At 56.5% G+C, this 14,799-nt stretch overlaps 1 protein-coding gene across 5 annotated transcripts in view; it reads left to right on the forward strand.

Moving 5' to 3' along the window:
* KCNT1 (potassium sodium-activated channel subfamily T member 1) overlaps positions 1-14,799 on the forward strand; it is an 80,592-nt gene that overhangs the window by 41,917 nt on the left and 23,876 nt on the right. For all 5 annotated transcript variants that reach the window (XM_059865105.1, XM_059865104.1, XM_059865103.1 and 2 more), the window contains 4 exons: positions 12,019-12,098; positions 13,048-13,147; positions 14,218-14,274; positions 14,607-14,655. In XM_059865105.1, the coding sequence (XP_059721088.1) occupies positions 12,019-12,098; positions 13,048-13,147; positions 14,218-14,274; positions 14,607-14,655 (286 nt within the window). The remainder of the gene's footprint in view (positions 1-12,018; positions 12,099-13,047; positions 13,148-14,217; positions 14,275-14,606; positions 14,656-14,799) is intronic.

The raw sequence follows: 14,799 nt of genomic DNA on the forward strand, positions 1-14,799 counted from the left end.
GTGGAGTCCCCGTGCCTGGAGGGATCTGAATGATGTGTGGCTGTGGGGACACGGCTCAGTGCTGGGGGTAAGCTTTGCTGATGGATTTGATGACTTTAGAGGTCCTTTCCAGCCTCAGTGACTGTGTGGCCGATTCTGGGAGAGGCACAGCTCCTGGGAGGCAGCTGCAGGCCAGGCTGGGCCCTGGGCTGGGAGCAGAGAGGCTGCTGCAGCTCCGGCACCGCGCCCGCCGCTTCCCAAACTTTGTGTTGGAGCTGGGATACAGCTTTTGCAGAGGAATGCCAAGGAAAATGCTCCTGTGGTGGAAGCAGCAGCACCCTGGGAGGCAGCTGAGCCCACTCCTGCTGAGCTCGCTGCCCGTGGGGCTGCTCCAGGTGGCACTGCCCGTCCCTGTGGCACCTCTGCAGCTGCTGGTGGCTTTTCCAGGTGTCACCAGCACAGCTGGATGAGTCCCTCCCCACCAGGGAGTGCTGAGGCTCAAGCCCTTTCCCTGGGGTCATCCCTGCTCATCCCACAGCAGGAAGGGGAGCTGCCCTTCCCTCCCCTCTGACACAGCTTTGTGAGCAGGCGTGTGCCTCTTCCTCTCGCTTTCCCCTTCCTCCTGCTCGTTCCTTCTCCCCCTCTTTGCTTTCTTTTTTCATCTCCTCCCATCTGTCCTTCTCACATCAGGCTATTTTGGGCTGAGTTTCTCACTGTCAATATGGTAGGAACCGTGGTGCAGCTCCTGTCTCTGGAGGATGAGCCCTGCTCTGGGAAGCCTCCCCAGGCACTTACCTTGCTTGGCTCTTCTTCACCCCCCTGCCTTGACCCTGCCTTGAAGGCATTTCCAGACCAGGGTGAAAAGGCATTAAATCCTCCCCAAAGCCAGGGGAGAAAGTCATCAGATTTAATACCTCTCCACCTCGGTCTGGAAATGCCTCTGAGCCTTGCAAGTGGTTATTAAAGCAGCCTGAAGCCCAGAGCAGTGTTGGCAGGTCATTACTTGTGTCTGTAACTTCCAGAGGCTTCAAGTCAAGGCGTGAATGCTTTTGTTTGTTTGTTTGGAAAGGATGGCTGCAAATTGAATAGGAAATGCACCACCAGAAGTGCATTTTTAATGCTCTTCATTTACCAAAAATTCAGGAGACAGTGGTGGAAGGAGCAGAGTTTGCTGGGAGGGAACAGGTCCCTGAGCTGTGCTGGGCTGTGCTGGGCTGAGCTGAGCTGGGCTGAGCTGTGCTGCTCTGTCCCTCTGAGCATCCTGGAGCACTTGGAACACAGGGACAGCATTTAGCCTCCAATTATCTGCATGAGGCACAGGAGCTAAATGCCACCCAGAGCTGGAGGAGAGCTGGGGCTTGGGGCTGGCTGCCTTCCCCCCCTGGAGAGAAGGACCTGGCTCTGCTGGCCCAGTTCTCGGGGTGCTGGAGCCCAGGGGTGCTGTGCACAGCCCAGCTCAGGGCTCCCTGCCTTTGCTGGGAGGAGGCAGGATGAGGTGGAAGGTGCTGCTCAGCCTCCAGCATGGGTGGGCAGGTGATTGCTCTCTCTTTTACATAAGCAAGCTTTATTATGGCTTTGTTCTAATTATAAACGTGCCTTTGTCTCCTCACCTTCTGACAAAGCCTTCCCCTTTTGTCAGGGGCTGTAGCTTGAAAGGTGGGGGCAGACCTGAAGCAGCCAAGAAATTCCTTCCCCCTCTGCTCCTCTCCTTTCTCCCACCCTTCCCTGCTCTGCTCCTGAGTCTGGGAGGTGCAGCCTGTGCCAGCCAGCAGCCTGGCACGGTGGGTGATGCTTGGCAGCACCCAGGGGCCTCAGCCTGCCCTGGGTGGGGACAGCTCTGCTCTCCCAGCCCCTGGCTCCTGCAGGGGAGCCAAGGTCTCTGGCTGCCTGTGCTGTGGCTGTTTTCCATGGGAATGAGGTGAGCTGAGGTTTGTCTGCTCTCAGGGAGCCAGATCTGGACGAAATGAAAAGGTCAATTTGAAGTAGATTATCTAAAACACATTAAAAGCCAGAGTAACCTTTCTGACTCCATTAAGTGCCTTAGGTTCTGTATATTGTAAATCACTGTTAAAGTGTTTTGGGGATCTGGAAAATGGCTGTTTTCCAGATGAGATTTGTAATGATTTTTTTAGTTTTCTTGGGGAAATCTCCATCTTTTCTCAGCGGTTGGGCTGTTGGTGAGAATTTGGGTGCCTGGTGGGGAGAAGGAGAGGTTCCAGTGGGACACCTCAAATCACTCCTTGCCTCTGTGACCAGCACAACAAAGTTCACTCATTTGGGAGCCAAAAGCATATTTTTGTAACAAAACAAAAAAAAAGTTATTTTATTGCACGTGCTTTAACCACAGAGCAGAGTGGCCAAAGCCACCCCTGGGGAGGTGTCTGTCTGTCCATGTCTTTGGAATCCCTTTTGTCTGTGATGCCTCCATGTGAGTGAGGTGTTTATTGTGGCTGATTCTGGGAGAGGCACAGAGCCCATGGATTTGGGGGAAGACCCCAGTTCTCCAGAACCTTCCTGTCCTGCAGGACCCCACTGATCTCTGTGGGTTTTTTTGCTGTTTGGCTTTCAGGAGGGTTGCTCTGCAGCTGGAATTAGCTCCTGTTCCCCCACCCTCCCCGGCTGCCAGCTGGCACCAGGTGAGGAGAAAACCAAATCATTTGCTGATTCTTTTCCCATAAAAATCCCTGTGAGGCAGGAAAGGCCCCTGCTCCAAACCAAGGGCAGGAGGGGCAGCCCCTGTGCTGACAGGGACAATCCAATTGAGCTGCAGGGACATTGCCAGCCCAGGCTCCTTCCCCAGGCTCTGCAGCTGCACAGACCCCGGGCTGCTGGGCAGGAATAAATGCCAGGGCTGCCCCCAGGCACAGCTCAGCTGCAGAGCCACCCCAGGGCTCCTTCCTGCTGTGAGAGGAGCCACAAGAGAGCAATTTGGTGGGAATGAACTGAATGCTCCTGGAGCAAGCTGGAAATGAGCAGGGAAGAGGGGAAATGGCAGGGGGGAGCAGGGCAGGAGCTGAGCCCAGAGAAGAAAAGGCTCTGGGGAGATCCTACAGCAGCCTCCAGTGAAAGGGGCTCCAAAAGAGCTGGAGAAGGACTTTGGATAAAGGTCTGGAGTGACAGGACCAGGGGGAATGGCTTCACCCTGACAGAAAGCAGGGCTAGAAGAAATATTGGGCAGAAATCCTTCCCTGTGAGGGTGGGGAGGCCCTGGCACAGGGTGTCCCATCCCTGGGGGTGTCCAAGGCCAAGTTGGACAGGGCTTGGGACAACCTGGGATAGAGGAAGGAGCAATGAGCACAGAGCAGAGCCCAGGAGCAAAATAAATCCTGTCCCAGGGAGGCTGCTGCTCGTAGCTGAGGCATGGATCAGCTTCCTCTTGGCTTGCATTCCTGCTGAAATGTGAATTTATTGCTTTTATTTCGTTTGAACTGTGCCGGAGTGCTGCAGACTTGTAAAGCAAAAGCAAAATGCAAAAAAATCTTTATGGTCTGCAGTGGCCCCTTGGCTGTGATGATATTTCTGTGTCCCTGGCTCCCAGTAAATCAGGAAGGGAGGGAGGGCACTGCTGGAACAGGGAAGGGCTCAGGCTCAGGTAAAGATGGGGGCTCAGGGCCATCCCTGGGTGTCTTGGTGGCAGCATCATTTTCACGAGGGGATTTTTTGCTTTGCTGCTGGAATTGCTGTGTTGGATAGCCCTGTGCTGTCAGTCAGTCTGTCTGTCTGTCTGTCTGTGGGATGTACAGTGCATGAGCACAGGCCCTTTGCCTCCCACCCACCCCTTGTTTTTCTCTGTGTTCTTCCTCCCCTTGCCTTGAACCCCTCATCCCCCTCATCATTCCTCTGTGATTTGATTTTTGGTTTATTTTTTGCTCATTTCCTTTCCCTTTCTCTGCTCATCACTGGTGTGTGTGAAGCTGCCCAGGAGAGGCACAATGCTGACTCCTGAAGCATAGCCCAATTTCTCTGCACAGGTGTGGCACTGATCAGAGCAGAGCAGAGAGGCAGTTTGTGAGAATCCTTTAAACACCAAAAGGCACAAAACAGGCACAGAACCTGGGTTTATCCACAGAGCCCAGCCCTTGAGGGGCTGTAACTGGCAGAGCATCTCTGGGAGCTGAGCAGGGACACGGTGTGAGCACTTGGGTGGCCTCTGGTCCCTGTGGTGCTGGCACTGCTGGTGGGAACATTCCCAGTGGGGACATTCCCAGTGGGACAGCCCTGGTGGCACAGCTCCAGTGGGGACATCCCTGGTGGCACAACTCCAGCGGGACATCCCTGGTGGGACATTCCTGGTGTCACAGCCCCAGTGGCACATCCCTGGTGTCACAGCCCCAGTGGCACATCCCACTTGGCACATCTCTGGTGGCACATTCCCATTGGGACATTCCCATTGGGACATTCCCATTGGGACATTCCCATTGGGACATCCCCATTGGGACATCCTCATTGGGACATCCCTGGTGGCACATCCCCAGTGGGACATCCCTGGTGTCACAGCCCCACTGTCACAGCCCCACTGGGACATCCCCGGTGTCACAGCCCCCATGGCACATCCCCACTGGGACATCCCTGGTGTCACAGCCCCATTGGGACATCCCTGGTGTCACAGCCCCACTGGGACATCCCCACTGGGACATCCCTGGTGGCACATCCCCACTGGGACATGCCCGATGTCACATCCCCACTGGCACATGCCCGGTGTCACAGCCCCACTGGGACATCCCTGGTGTCACAGCCCCGCTGGGACATGCCCGGTGTCACAGCCCTGCTGGGACATGGCCGGTGTCACAGCCCCGCTGGGACATGCCCGGTGTCACAGCCCCGCTGGGACATCCCTGGTGTCACATCCCCACTGGGACATGGCCGGTGTCACATCCCCGCTGGGACATGGCCGGTGTCACAGCCCCACTGGGACATGGCCGGTGTCACAGCCCCACTGGGACATCCCTGGTGTCACAGCCCCACTGGGACATGCCCGGTGTCACATCCCCGCTGGGACATGCCCGGTGTCACAGCCCTGCTGGGACATCCCTGGTGTCACATCCCCACTGGGACATGGCCGGTGTCACAGCCCCACTGGGACATGCCCGGTGTCACATCCCCACTGGGACATGGCCGGTGTCACAGCCCTGCTGGGACATGCCCGGTGTCACAGCTCCGCTGGGACATCCCTGGTGTCACAGCCCCACTGGCACATCCCTGGTGTCACAGCCCCACTGGGACATTCCCGGTGTCACATCCCCACTGGGACATGCCCGGTGTCACATCCCCGCTGGGACATCCCTAGTGTCACATCCCCACTGGGACATGCCTGGTGTCACAGCCCCACTGGGACATCCCGGTGTCCCAGCCCCGCTGGGGCAGTTCTGGGGCCGGGCCCTGCCTCCCCTCACGCTGTGTGTGCTGCTCTCGCTCGTAGGCCTCACGCCGAGGATTTCAGCGTGGATTCCTCCCTCTCACAGTAAGTTCTCTGCTTGCATTTCCCGCTGCCACGGGGAGGGACAAGGGACCCTGGCCTGCCCTGGGGTGAAGCTGACCCTGCTCTCCACAGGGCAGAAGCCCCCTTGGCATTTGGGGTGTCTGGTGCACGTGGTGAGCTGGGTTTTTGGGCAGTGCCTGCTGCTGGGAGCAGTGGTTAACCTTGGCTCTAATCACTGGGGGTGAAAGGGGATGGGCCATCCATGGAAGTGTTCCAGGCCACGAGGGATGGGGTTTGGAACAACTTGGTCTTGTGGAATTGGTGTTTGGCCTTTTGGAATTGTCCCTGCCCATGGCTGGAACCAGGTGACCTTCAAAGGTCCCTTCCAACCCCACCCAGTCTGTGGTTCCACCATGATCCTGCTTTTAAGGGAGCTGGTAAGCACAAGATTTGTCCTTTACTGCTCTGGGCATCCAGGAATTGTGCATGGGAGCAGCAATCCCTACCCTGGGGAGGATTCCCTGCTCCCAGGGACAGAGCAGTTGTGGTGGGTCTAGAGCTGGCCAGAGACCAGTGCAGCTGCTGGAATTTTCTTCCTCATTTCCTGCCGTGAGATGGGATTAGGAGTATGGCAAAGCAGGCTCAAAACTTTAAAAGGGTACAAAGAAAACTTCATTGACAGTAACTGAAAGAAAGGATAATAAGAAGAAGTTTATTGAGGAAGAATTGATAGCAGCAAATCAGCAATTACCCATTAACGATGAGCTCCATGCACAGCCCTAATTAAACAATGCAGATTCATCAGCACAAGCAATTACAGGAGCAGACTCATGAGTGTCGGCCTCCAATGCTGCAAAACAAATAGGCCAAAGGGAGTACAGCCTGCCATCCCATTGCTGCTCCCCTTCTGGGGCTTTAACCTTTAGGAGAAGTGTAATTATCTTATTTGGGAGCAAGTGGTGCCCCTGCCCAGCCATGAGCACCGTCCAAACCCTGGGTGGGAGAGGCTGCCCCATCCTGGCAGTGTCCAAGGCCAGGTTGGACAGCACTGGAACAGTGGAAGGTGTCCCTGCCCACGGCAGGGGGTGGAACAGGATGAACTTTAAGGTGCCTCCAGCCCAAAGTATTTTATTATCTACAGCCTGAAGCCCTGAGCGTGTCCCTGTTTCCTCCAGTGTTTGGTTTGGTGCCTGGAAATGAGCACTGCAGCTGCTGAGAGGGATTACAGCTGCCTTCAGGGAATGAGGAGTCGATAAAAATCCCATTTCCATTGCAATGTCCTCCCTAGTAAAAAACTGTATATATGTATAAAAGAACTAAAAGTCAGGCAGGAGATTTCTGTCACCTTTCTTCAGGCCCATGGAGCCCGTCCTGCAGTCTGTGCCAGCCCTTGTCCCCCTGGCACACCAGGATGAGTTCAGGGCATGGTGAGAGATAAATGGTCCTGGAGGCCAAACCGACTCTTGGGAAGGGTTTTTCCTGTAGTGACTACTTGGAATTTGCTTTTCATCCCCCAAAAATACAACTGCAGCATTACTGCTGGAGCCAGGATGACATTACCTGCACCCAGCTGGGTTTAATTTGCTGCAGAGTGCTTGGCAATATCAATTCTTTCTTTGGGCAAAAAAATCACACTCCATAATAAAACAGGAGGGTTTTTTTCTGATTGATGCCCATGGTAAATGCATGAAACCTTGAAGAAACGAGCCCTTGGGCTTGAGGGGCAAGATGTGCCACAGCATCCTGGCTCCCTGGGCAGTGTTTGTGGATGTGGGACTGGATCCTGCTGGTCGTGGTCTGGGATGAGCCTTGGCAGGGAAATCATTCCTGGTGCTGCAGGGGCCAGGAGGGGCAGCTGCCCTTCCTGTCAGGGTTGTGGCAGTGCCATGGTGGCCCAGACTGTGGTGGCACCATGGACAGTGCCATGGTGGCATAGTGGTGGCTATGATGGTGACAAGGTGGCTGTGACAGTGCCACAATGACTGTGATGATACCATGGTGGCTGTGACAGTGCTGTGGTGGCTCTGACAGTGCCATGGTGGCTGTGATGGTGGCATAGTGGTGGCTGTGATGGTGACAAGGTGGCTGTGGCAGTGCTGTGGTGGCACCATGGACAGTGCCATGGTGGCTCTGACAGTGCCATGGTGGCTGTGATGGTGGCATAGTTGTGGCTGTGATGGTGGCACAGTGGCTGTGCCATGGTGGATGTGACACTGCCTGTCCCAGGCTGGTGTGGGACCTGCTGAGCTCCTCAGGGCTGGGCGCTGCTGTGATCCCTGAGGATCTTCTGGGATGAAGGGGGAGAGCAGCTTCAGTGCTGCACCTGCTAAGGGATGTGGGATGAGAAAATGCACTGAAAGTGGACAGATTTGCCCTGTTTGTGGTACTTGGCCTTTTGGACCATGCTGGCCCTGCCAGTGGTGTCCCCAGTGCTGTCCTGTCCCTCCCCCAGCACCTGAAATCCCCCCTGGGCTGGGAGAGATCCCCCCTCTCCCCTTCCCTCCCTGGCTCAGCAGTGTTGGCAGAGGGGGCTCTGCCCCCAAAGTAGGCACAGCAGCCCCAGCTCCCCGTCCCTCCCTGGCTGTGGGTGCTGTCTGGTTTGGAAAGGTGCCCCAGGTTCCCCGGAGGAGCTGCTGCAGCAGGAGAGCTCCAGGTGCTCCATGGTGCCCTGAGAATCCGAGACACCCCCGGCTGCAGGGCCCTGGGCAGGGCACCATCCTGCCAGGATGCATCCCCCAGCCCGTGAGGGACCTGGTGTGGCAGGAGAAGGCCCTGGAGTCGATTCCTGCCCCCGTTTGGAGCCGTTCCTCCTCCTTTGAGTAATTGTTCAATTACCGCGGATCGAGCGCGTGGGCAGCTCGCTGCCTTTGGCAGGCACCCAGGCTGTCTGTGTGCACACAGCTGAGCAGAAATTCCCATTCCTGTCCCCAAACCCCTCTCTGGGAGCTCACCTGGGCAGGGCTGGAGCTGTCCCATCCTCTGCTCACCCGGGATACATGGAGGATGGCAAGCACAGGGCACACAGCTCGCCCCGTGGCACCCGTCTGGCTGAAGCCTCTGTGTCCAAACAGCATCACAAAAATGGTGGGGAAAAGGAAAAACATCCCAAAGGGAAGCAGGAGGGCTGGAGCTGCCTGGGTGTTTCGTCAGCAGGTACCTGAGCCCCAGCCTGGCAGGTTCTGTGCTTTATTTGGGAAGGATTTTGGCTCTGCTCAGGTTCCAGCTGGCACCGGCTGCTCCCGGGGCTGAGCGAGGGCTGGAGGCAGCCTGGCCATGGCACGGTGCCTTCAGAGCATCCTGCACAGCCTCCTCAGGCTGCTGGGAGAGGAAATGCTGCAGACCTGCACCGCCAGCCCTGCTCCTCTCCTTCCTCTGAGCTGTGTCTGGTACCCACAGCCTGGCCCCAGGGAGCCCAGCTGGGCCAGCAGCACATTTCTGTAATTCCAGCGTGGCTCAGCCACATTTCTGTCTGTTTGATCCATGTGGGTTTGCACGGAGGGTGCAGAGCTGTCAGCTGAGCTGAGCTCAGAGGGGTGAAGTGGGGTCTCACTTTCACTGCCTTGGCAGAGGTGGGAGCTAGCACCCACCAGATTGCAGAGATTTCTGGGGTTTTGCTGCTTTGTTAGGTACTTTCCTCCTCCCCCCCCAGAAAAATTCAGAAGAGTCTTGTTTGCATCCTGCTACATGATGGGAGAAATTCCTTGAGAAGCTTCCTGGGACAAGAAATCCCTGTATGGGTTCATATTTTTTGTGTTTTTCTCCTTTTGAAGAGAACTGTCCCAGCTCTGGGGAAGTGCAAAGGCTGGAGCAGGGGCTGTGCCCCTCAGTGTCTGTTTTAATGCTGGTGGGCTGTGATGTGCTCCTCCTGCCCTTTCACCCTGCACTTTTCTGAACAAACCATTGTGTCTTTTTTTGGGAACTCATCATCTTACAACAAATTGCCTCTAATCTTAGATTAATAAAGTACAATAAATAACCCAGCGAAGAAAACGAAGTCACTCAGGCATTATGAAGTGCATAATAGCAGTAATTACACTCCCAAGCAGAGGGCTGGAACTAAACTTGTACCAGCATCGTTGTTTGCATGGCCTGGGGGGGTTCAACAGGGGTGAGGTGGGGTAACTGTGGAGCTGGGGACCCTTGGAGTGGCCTGGGATGGGCTGGCACCAGGATGCTCTAGGTGGGAGGGATGCTCCAGGTGGGAAAAGGATGCTCCAGGTGGGAAGGATGCCCAGCCATGGCAGCAGGGAGGGGACACTTTGAGCACCCCATCCTGGCTGAGCTGCTGCAAAGGCAGAGCTGTCACGGTGTGTTTTGGGGTGGTAATAATGCAGTCAGAGTTTTGCTTGATTCTTATTCCCAGTTAACTTCCTGACAATGAAATTAAAGGGTATGTTTTACATGATATCATCTCCTTCCCTCAGCTGGAAATGGAGTAGGAGCTTTGATACTTTGGGATGGTGCTGCTGCTGCCTTGGGAAGAGCCATCCCTGGTTCAGGTGTGGGGTGTTGGATTCACCTGCAGAGTGGGGGCCCCACAGATGTCTGGGGCTCAGCCTCGGCAGGCTGCCTGCACAGGAACGTGTTCCCTCCACATTCTTTCATTTCTTCATCTCTCTGCAGTGTTAAACACCCTGTTCCCCCCCAGTCAAGACATGGCTTTTAGTTGCTTTATTGTTTTCCCAGTGTTCCTTCTTCCTGCAGCCATCGGGATGGATGAATCCATGGGCCACTTTATCACAAAGAGTTAGATCTAATAATTTAGTCCTTTTATCCACCAGCAATTACAGGCATTGTCTCGAGGTGGGCCACAGCTCTACAGATCAGTGAACCATCTGTCTGATGGCAGAGATTTATTCAGCTGTTTGTTGCTTTGATACCAGACAAGTGTCTGGCAGAGGAATTGTGCTCCCTGAAGTCTGCTGCTCCTCGAGCTCTCAGTCCTCAGGGGCTCTGATGAATGGGGTGCTCAGCGCTGCTGAAAGCCAGTTCCCAGCACTTCCTGGCCATGTTTAATAAGGAGAAGGAGCAATTATCTTGTGTGCAGCATTGTGAGCAGTTGTGACAGCTGATTTATGCCCTGGCACAGAAAAATGATTTGCTGCGTCTGGCTCTGGAAGGGATTAATTGCAGCAGGTGTAAAGGCTGGGCTCTGAGGCTCTGCATTAACACTGTTTGCTCCTCAGGCACCGTGCTGATCAGCCAGGGCTCGTAAATTCTCCTGCTCTCTCCCTGCAGCGGGGTCTGGGATGTCCCTTCTCGTGGTGACACGAGCCCCTCTGGCCACCTCCCCTCCCCTTAGGCCGGCTGGGGTGGAGCCCGGAATGAAGATTTGGTAAAACCCCTTCCCAATCTGCTGCCTGATCAGCTGGGCGTGGATGTTTGGTAAATATTCATCCCTCCATCCCCAGTAAATCAGGATGGGGTGGGATGGCAGCGACTGTCACCGTGGGTTTGCTGCCCTTGATCTCTGCCTGGGCTGGGCTGGTGAGGGCTCGGCGACCTCTTGCAAGCACTTGGAAAAGCAGCAATGACAGGAGTGCTTCCTTAGGCTTGCTGAAAGCAGCCAGAGGGGGAACCCCCGGCACCCAACTCCTTTGTGCCGGCCAGGGAGGAGCAGAGTTTGCCGTGCTCTGTCCAAAGCCAGGCAGGAGGAGCCGCTGGCGTTTCCCGGTGCTCAGCAGGGGCAGCGCCATTGGGGTGGTGAATTTGCCTTTGCAAAGGGCTGAGGGTGATGATAAAGTGCCCTGAGAGGCAGGTGAGCTGAGCTGGGACTGCTTTACCTGCCCAGCCTCCATGCAGCATCCCAGAGCCTGCAGGAGCCCCCATCCAGCCCCGGGGAGGTTTTGTCCCATCCCTGGAATTTGGGGCTGGCAGGGGGCTGCGGGTGGGAGGCAGGAGAAGCCAGGGAAGGCGGGGATGGAGTTTCCAGCCCCACCTGCTACTCCTCCCTGCTGGATGCTGTCAGTGCCCTGGCAGGTGACACTCTGTCCTGGCAGGTGACACTCTGCCCTGGCACCACCAGTGGCCCTGGGTGGCAGGCGATGTCTGGAGCTGGTTGGCAGCTCCTGGCTTTTTCTGGAATGACCAAGAGTGGTATCTTAGCAACAAAGGGACATTTTCTCTGTTTACAGCGGAATTGTTTTTTACAGCTCCCATGCTGAGTGTTTCTCCTCCCCGGGCAGAGCAGGGCACAGACAGAGCCAGGACATGCTGGGGACATTGGGGACATTGTCCTCGCCAGCTCCTGCTCTGCTGGAGCAGATAAACGGGGAGAGGCAGCTCCAGGGCCATTGCTCTTTGGGAGGTTTTGGACATTGTGAAGTTGTGGGAAGGGAGAAGTTTGTGGCTCTGCTCTCTGGCTGTGTGTGAACCACAGCCAAGCCCCGGGTCCCCAGCAGAGCTGGCCCTGGGGTCACATCAGCTGCTCTGGGGGTCCCTGGGGCTCCTGGCTGGTGACACTGCTGGTTTGGGACTGCGGGGACAGCCGGGAGCCTGGCCCCAGCCTGGGTCACTGTGGGATGTCAGCGGGGTCACCCAGCGGGGATGGGGCACAGGGGGGCTCTGGGGGCTCCTGCCCTGCCACCCCACTGACAGCCCCGCTGGGGACTCTCCCACAGGGTGCAGGTCGAGTTCTACGTGAATGAGAACACCTTCAAGGAGCGGCTGAAGCTCTTCTTCATCAAGAACCAGCGATCCAGTGAGTGCTGCGGGCACAGGATGCGAGAGCCGAGCCCTGCCCCAGCCGGGCATCCTGCGGGATGAGAAGCCATTGCCATCTGCTGGTGGCCTTGTCCCTGCGTGTCCCCAGCCCGGGGCTGCCTCCTGGCCCTTTGCTGGTGATGTCAGCTTGGTTTGGGGGATTTCCATGGGAAGGAGAGGGTGCCTCCTGCCACCTCTGCTCGCCGGGGAGAGCCACCAACAGCTGGCTGGGAGCAGGGGGGTGTCAGGGAGCCAATGTCCCCATCAGGAAGCTGCCTGTGCCTCCCTGAGGCTGTGGGGACAGCCAGGGCAGGCTGTGAGTTACCCTCTCCTGCTCCAGCCAGCGGGATTAGTCTCCACTTGACTAATGGTGTTTTTATTTTCTTCCTCCAAGATGTCATTAGCTGTCTGGAGGGGGCCTGCTCGTTAATTTATCAATTTGCCTTTTCTCCTTCCGCCTGCATCCTGTTGTCTTGCTAAAAAGCTGGAGCCCAGCACAACAGGGTGCCCACGGGGAAGTTTTTAATGAAAATGTGATGAATTTCTCACTTGTAATCTGAGTAATAACCCCATGAACTGGCTGGGGAGGCAGAGTGGATGAAGCAGCAGCTTTTCCTCACCATCCCTGCTCCTGCAAGGTGCCTGTGCTGTGGTCAGTGCTGCTCTGGATGCCTGCTAACGAGGGGGATACACTCCAGCAGCTCCTCATTTCTCTCACATTTTTGGGGTCAGCAAGGAGCTGGCTCATGGTTATTTATCTCTGTGTTGGTCTCCTGTGTCTGTGGCACTGGGCAGGACTTGTGGAGCTGGGCAAAGCCTGGGCAGTGCTCCTGCAGCTCCCGGGAGATCAGGGGGCTCCTGTGCTGTGGGGCAGTGCTGGGGGGGAGTGCTGGGGTGTTTGGGGATGCCCAGGAGTGCTGCCCCATCCCTGCTGCCCTCCACCACAGGCCTGAGGATCCGGCTCTTCAACTTCTCCCTGAAGCTGCTGACGTGCCTGCTGTACATCGTGCGTGTGCTGCTGGACAACCCCGAGGAGGGCATCGGCTGGTGAGTGAGTGCCCCAGCCCCAGCTGCCCACCAGGGCTCCCTGGGGGTCTGGCAGGGCTCAGAACAGGTTTTTCACCTCCACCCCCAGCTGTTTGAATTGGTGCTTTAACAAAACTTCCCAGGCTGGAAGCCCCTGCTCACTCCCCATGGATGGGTGTGGGGGTATCTACTGGCCCTGAGCAGAGCATGGTGGAAAAATTCAGGTCATGTTCATTTCCAGATTCTGACTCTGTCAGGGTCTCAGCGTGGCCTTCAGGCACAGGGAGAGCTCAGCCACTCCAGGGCATCACCGTGCAAATATTTTCTGAGGGCTGAAGCCCTTGAAGACATTACCACTAAATCCCATTTAAGCACTGGGAGATACGTGTGCTGTGTGGATCCTTGAGGTGATGGATGATTCCACACATCAGCTTTGTGCTGGGTTTCAGTATAACCTATTTTTAATGTGTCCTTGCTTCCTTCAGCTCATGTACAATATGATTTTTTCCCCCCAAGAGCTTGGATAATTGGCGATTTGATTTTCTCCCTGTAAAGGCTGCAGAGTTCCAAGCACATCTGCACGTCCTGGAAGTTCTTCCAGACCTGTGGGAACGAAGCAGGACATGGCTGCTCATCCTTGGGAGGTTTAGCACAGCTGCAGCTCAGGGAATCCCATTTTCCTGAGGGATTCCCTGGCCAGAGGGAGCACATCCCTCCCAGCAGGGCAGGGAGAGCTCAGCTCGGGGCTGCCTGCCTGGCAGGGTGCTGGGGGCACAGCCAGCCTTGTCCCAGAAGCTGCAGCTCAGCAAATTGTGCTGATTGTGACCTGGTAGTTCCCAGTTCCCTGCAGCCCTGTGCCAGGGAGAATCAGCGTTCCACAGCATCTCTGGCAGGGCTGAAGCACCTGAGGGGTTTTGTCCTGCAGTAATGAGCTGTCCCAGGCTGCCTGGGGGAGACCTTTCCTGTGCAAAGCCCTGGCTGTGGGAATCAGGGGGTCTGGATCCATGGAAATGCTGCCCAGTGATCCCAGGGGGTTGATCCCAGCATCCCTGTTCCCCCCTGACTGCTTTTCCCTGCTCTTTCTCCCCCAGCTGGGAATGTGAGAAGCAGAATTACACAGCCTTCAACCAGTCCACCAACATCAACTGGTGAGTGGGAGCTGCTCAGTGCCCTGGGTCAGCTCTGCCAGGCTGGGGGAGCAGAGGGATGGAGGTGGCTCTGCTGGCAGCTGCCTGAGGCCATTTCTTGGTCGTGGGGCTGCTGGAGGGAAGTGGAGCAGCATCCCAGAACCAAATCCATTGGCAAGGGCCAGTGGCTGCACCCTTGGGAATGGCTGAATTCCAGTGCAGGGGCTGCTTGAGCAAACTGTGCAGGAGGGAGCAGCAGCTCCTGAGTCAGGGGTGGCCTCGGGTTTGCACTGGGGGGGTGGAAACCCTGACAGCTGAGCCAGAGCTCAGATCCCCTCTGGGTTTCTTTGCAGGTCCCACATCTTTTGGGTGGACAGGAAAACCCCTCTGTGGGCCGTGCAGGTGAGCAGCCCTTGCTGGGTGTGCAGGAGCCCAGAGGGGCTGGGCTGGGAGCTCTGCCCCACCTGTGCCACCCCCAGGGGCTCCCCGGGGTGTGCAGGAGCCCAGAGGGGCTGGGCTGGGAGCTCTGCCCCACGTGTGCCACCC

The sequence above is a fragment of the Haemorhous mexicanus genome, chromosome 21, assembly GCF_027477595.1.
Source record: "Haemorhous mexicanus isolate bHaeMex1 chromosome 21, bHaeMex1.pri, whole genome shotgun sequence".
Taxonomy (NCBI): domain Eukaryota; kingdom Metazoa; phylum Chordata; class Aves; order Passeriformes; family Fringillidae; genus Haemorhous; species Haemorhous mexicanus.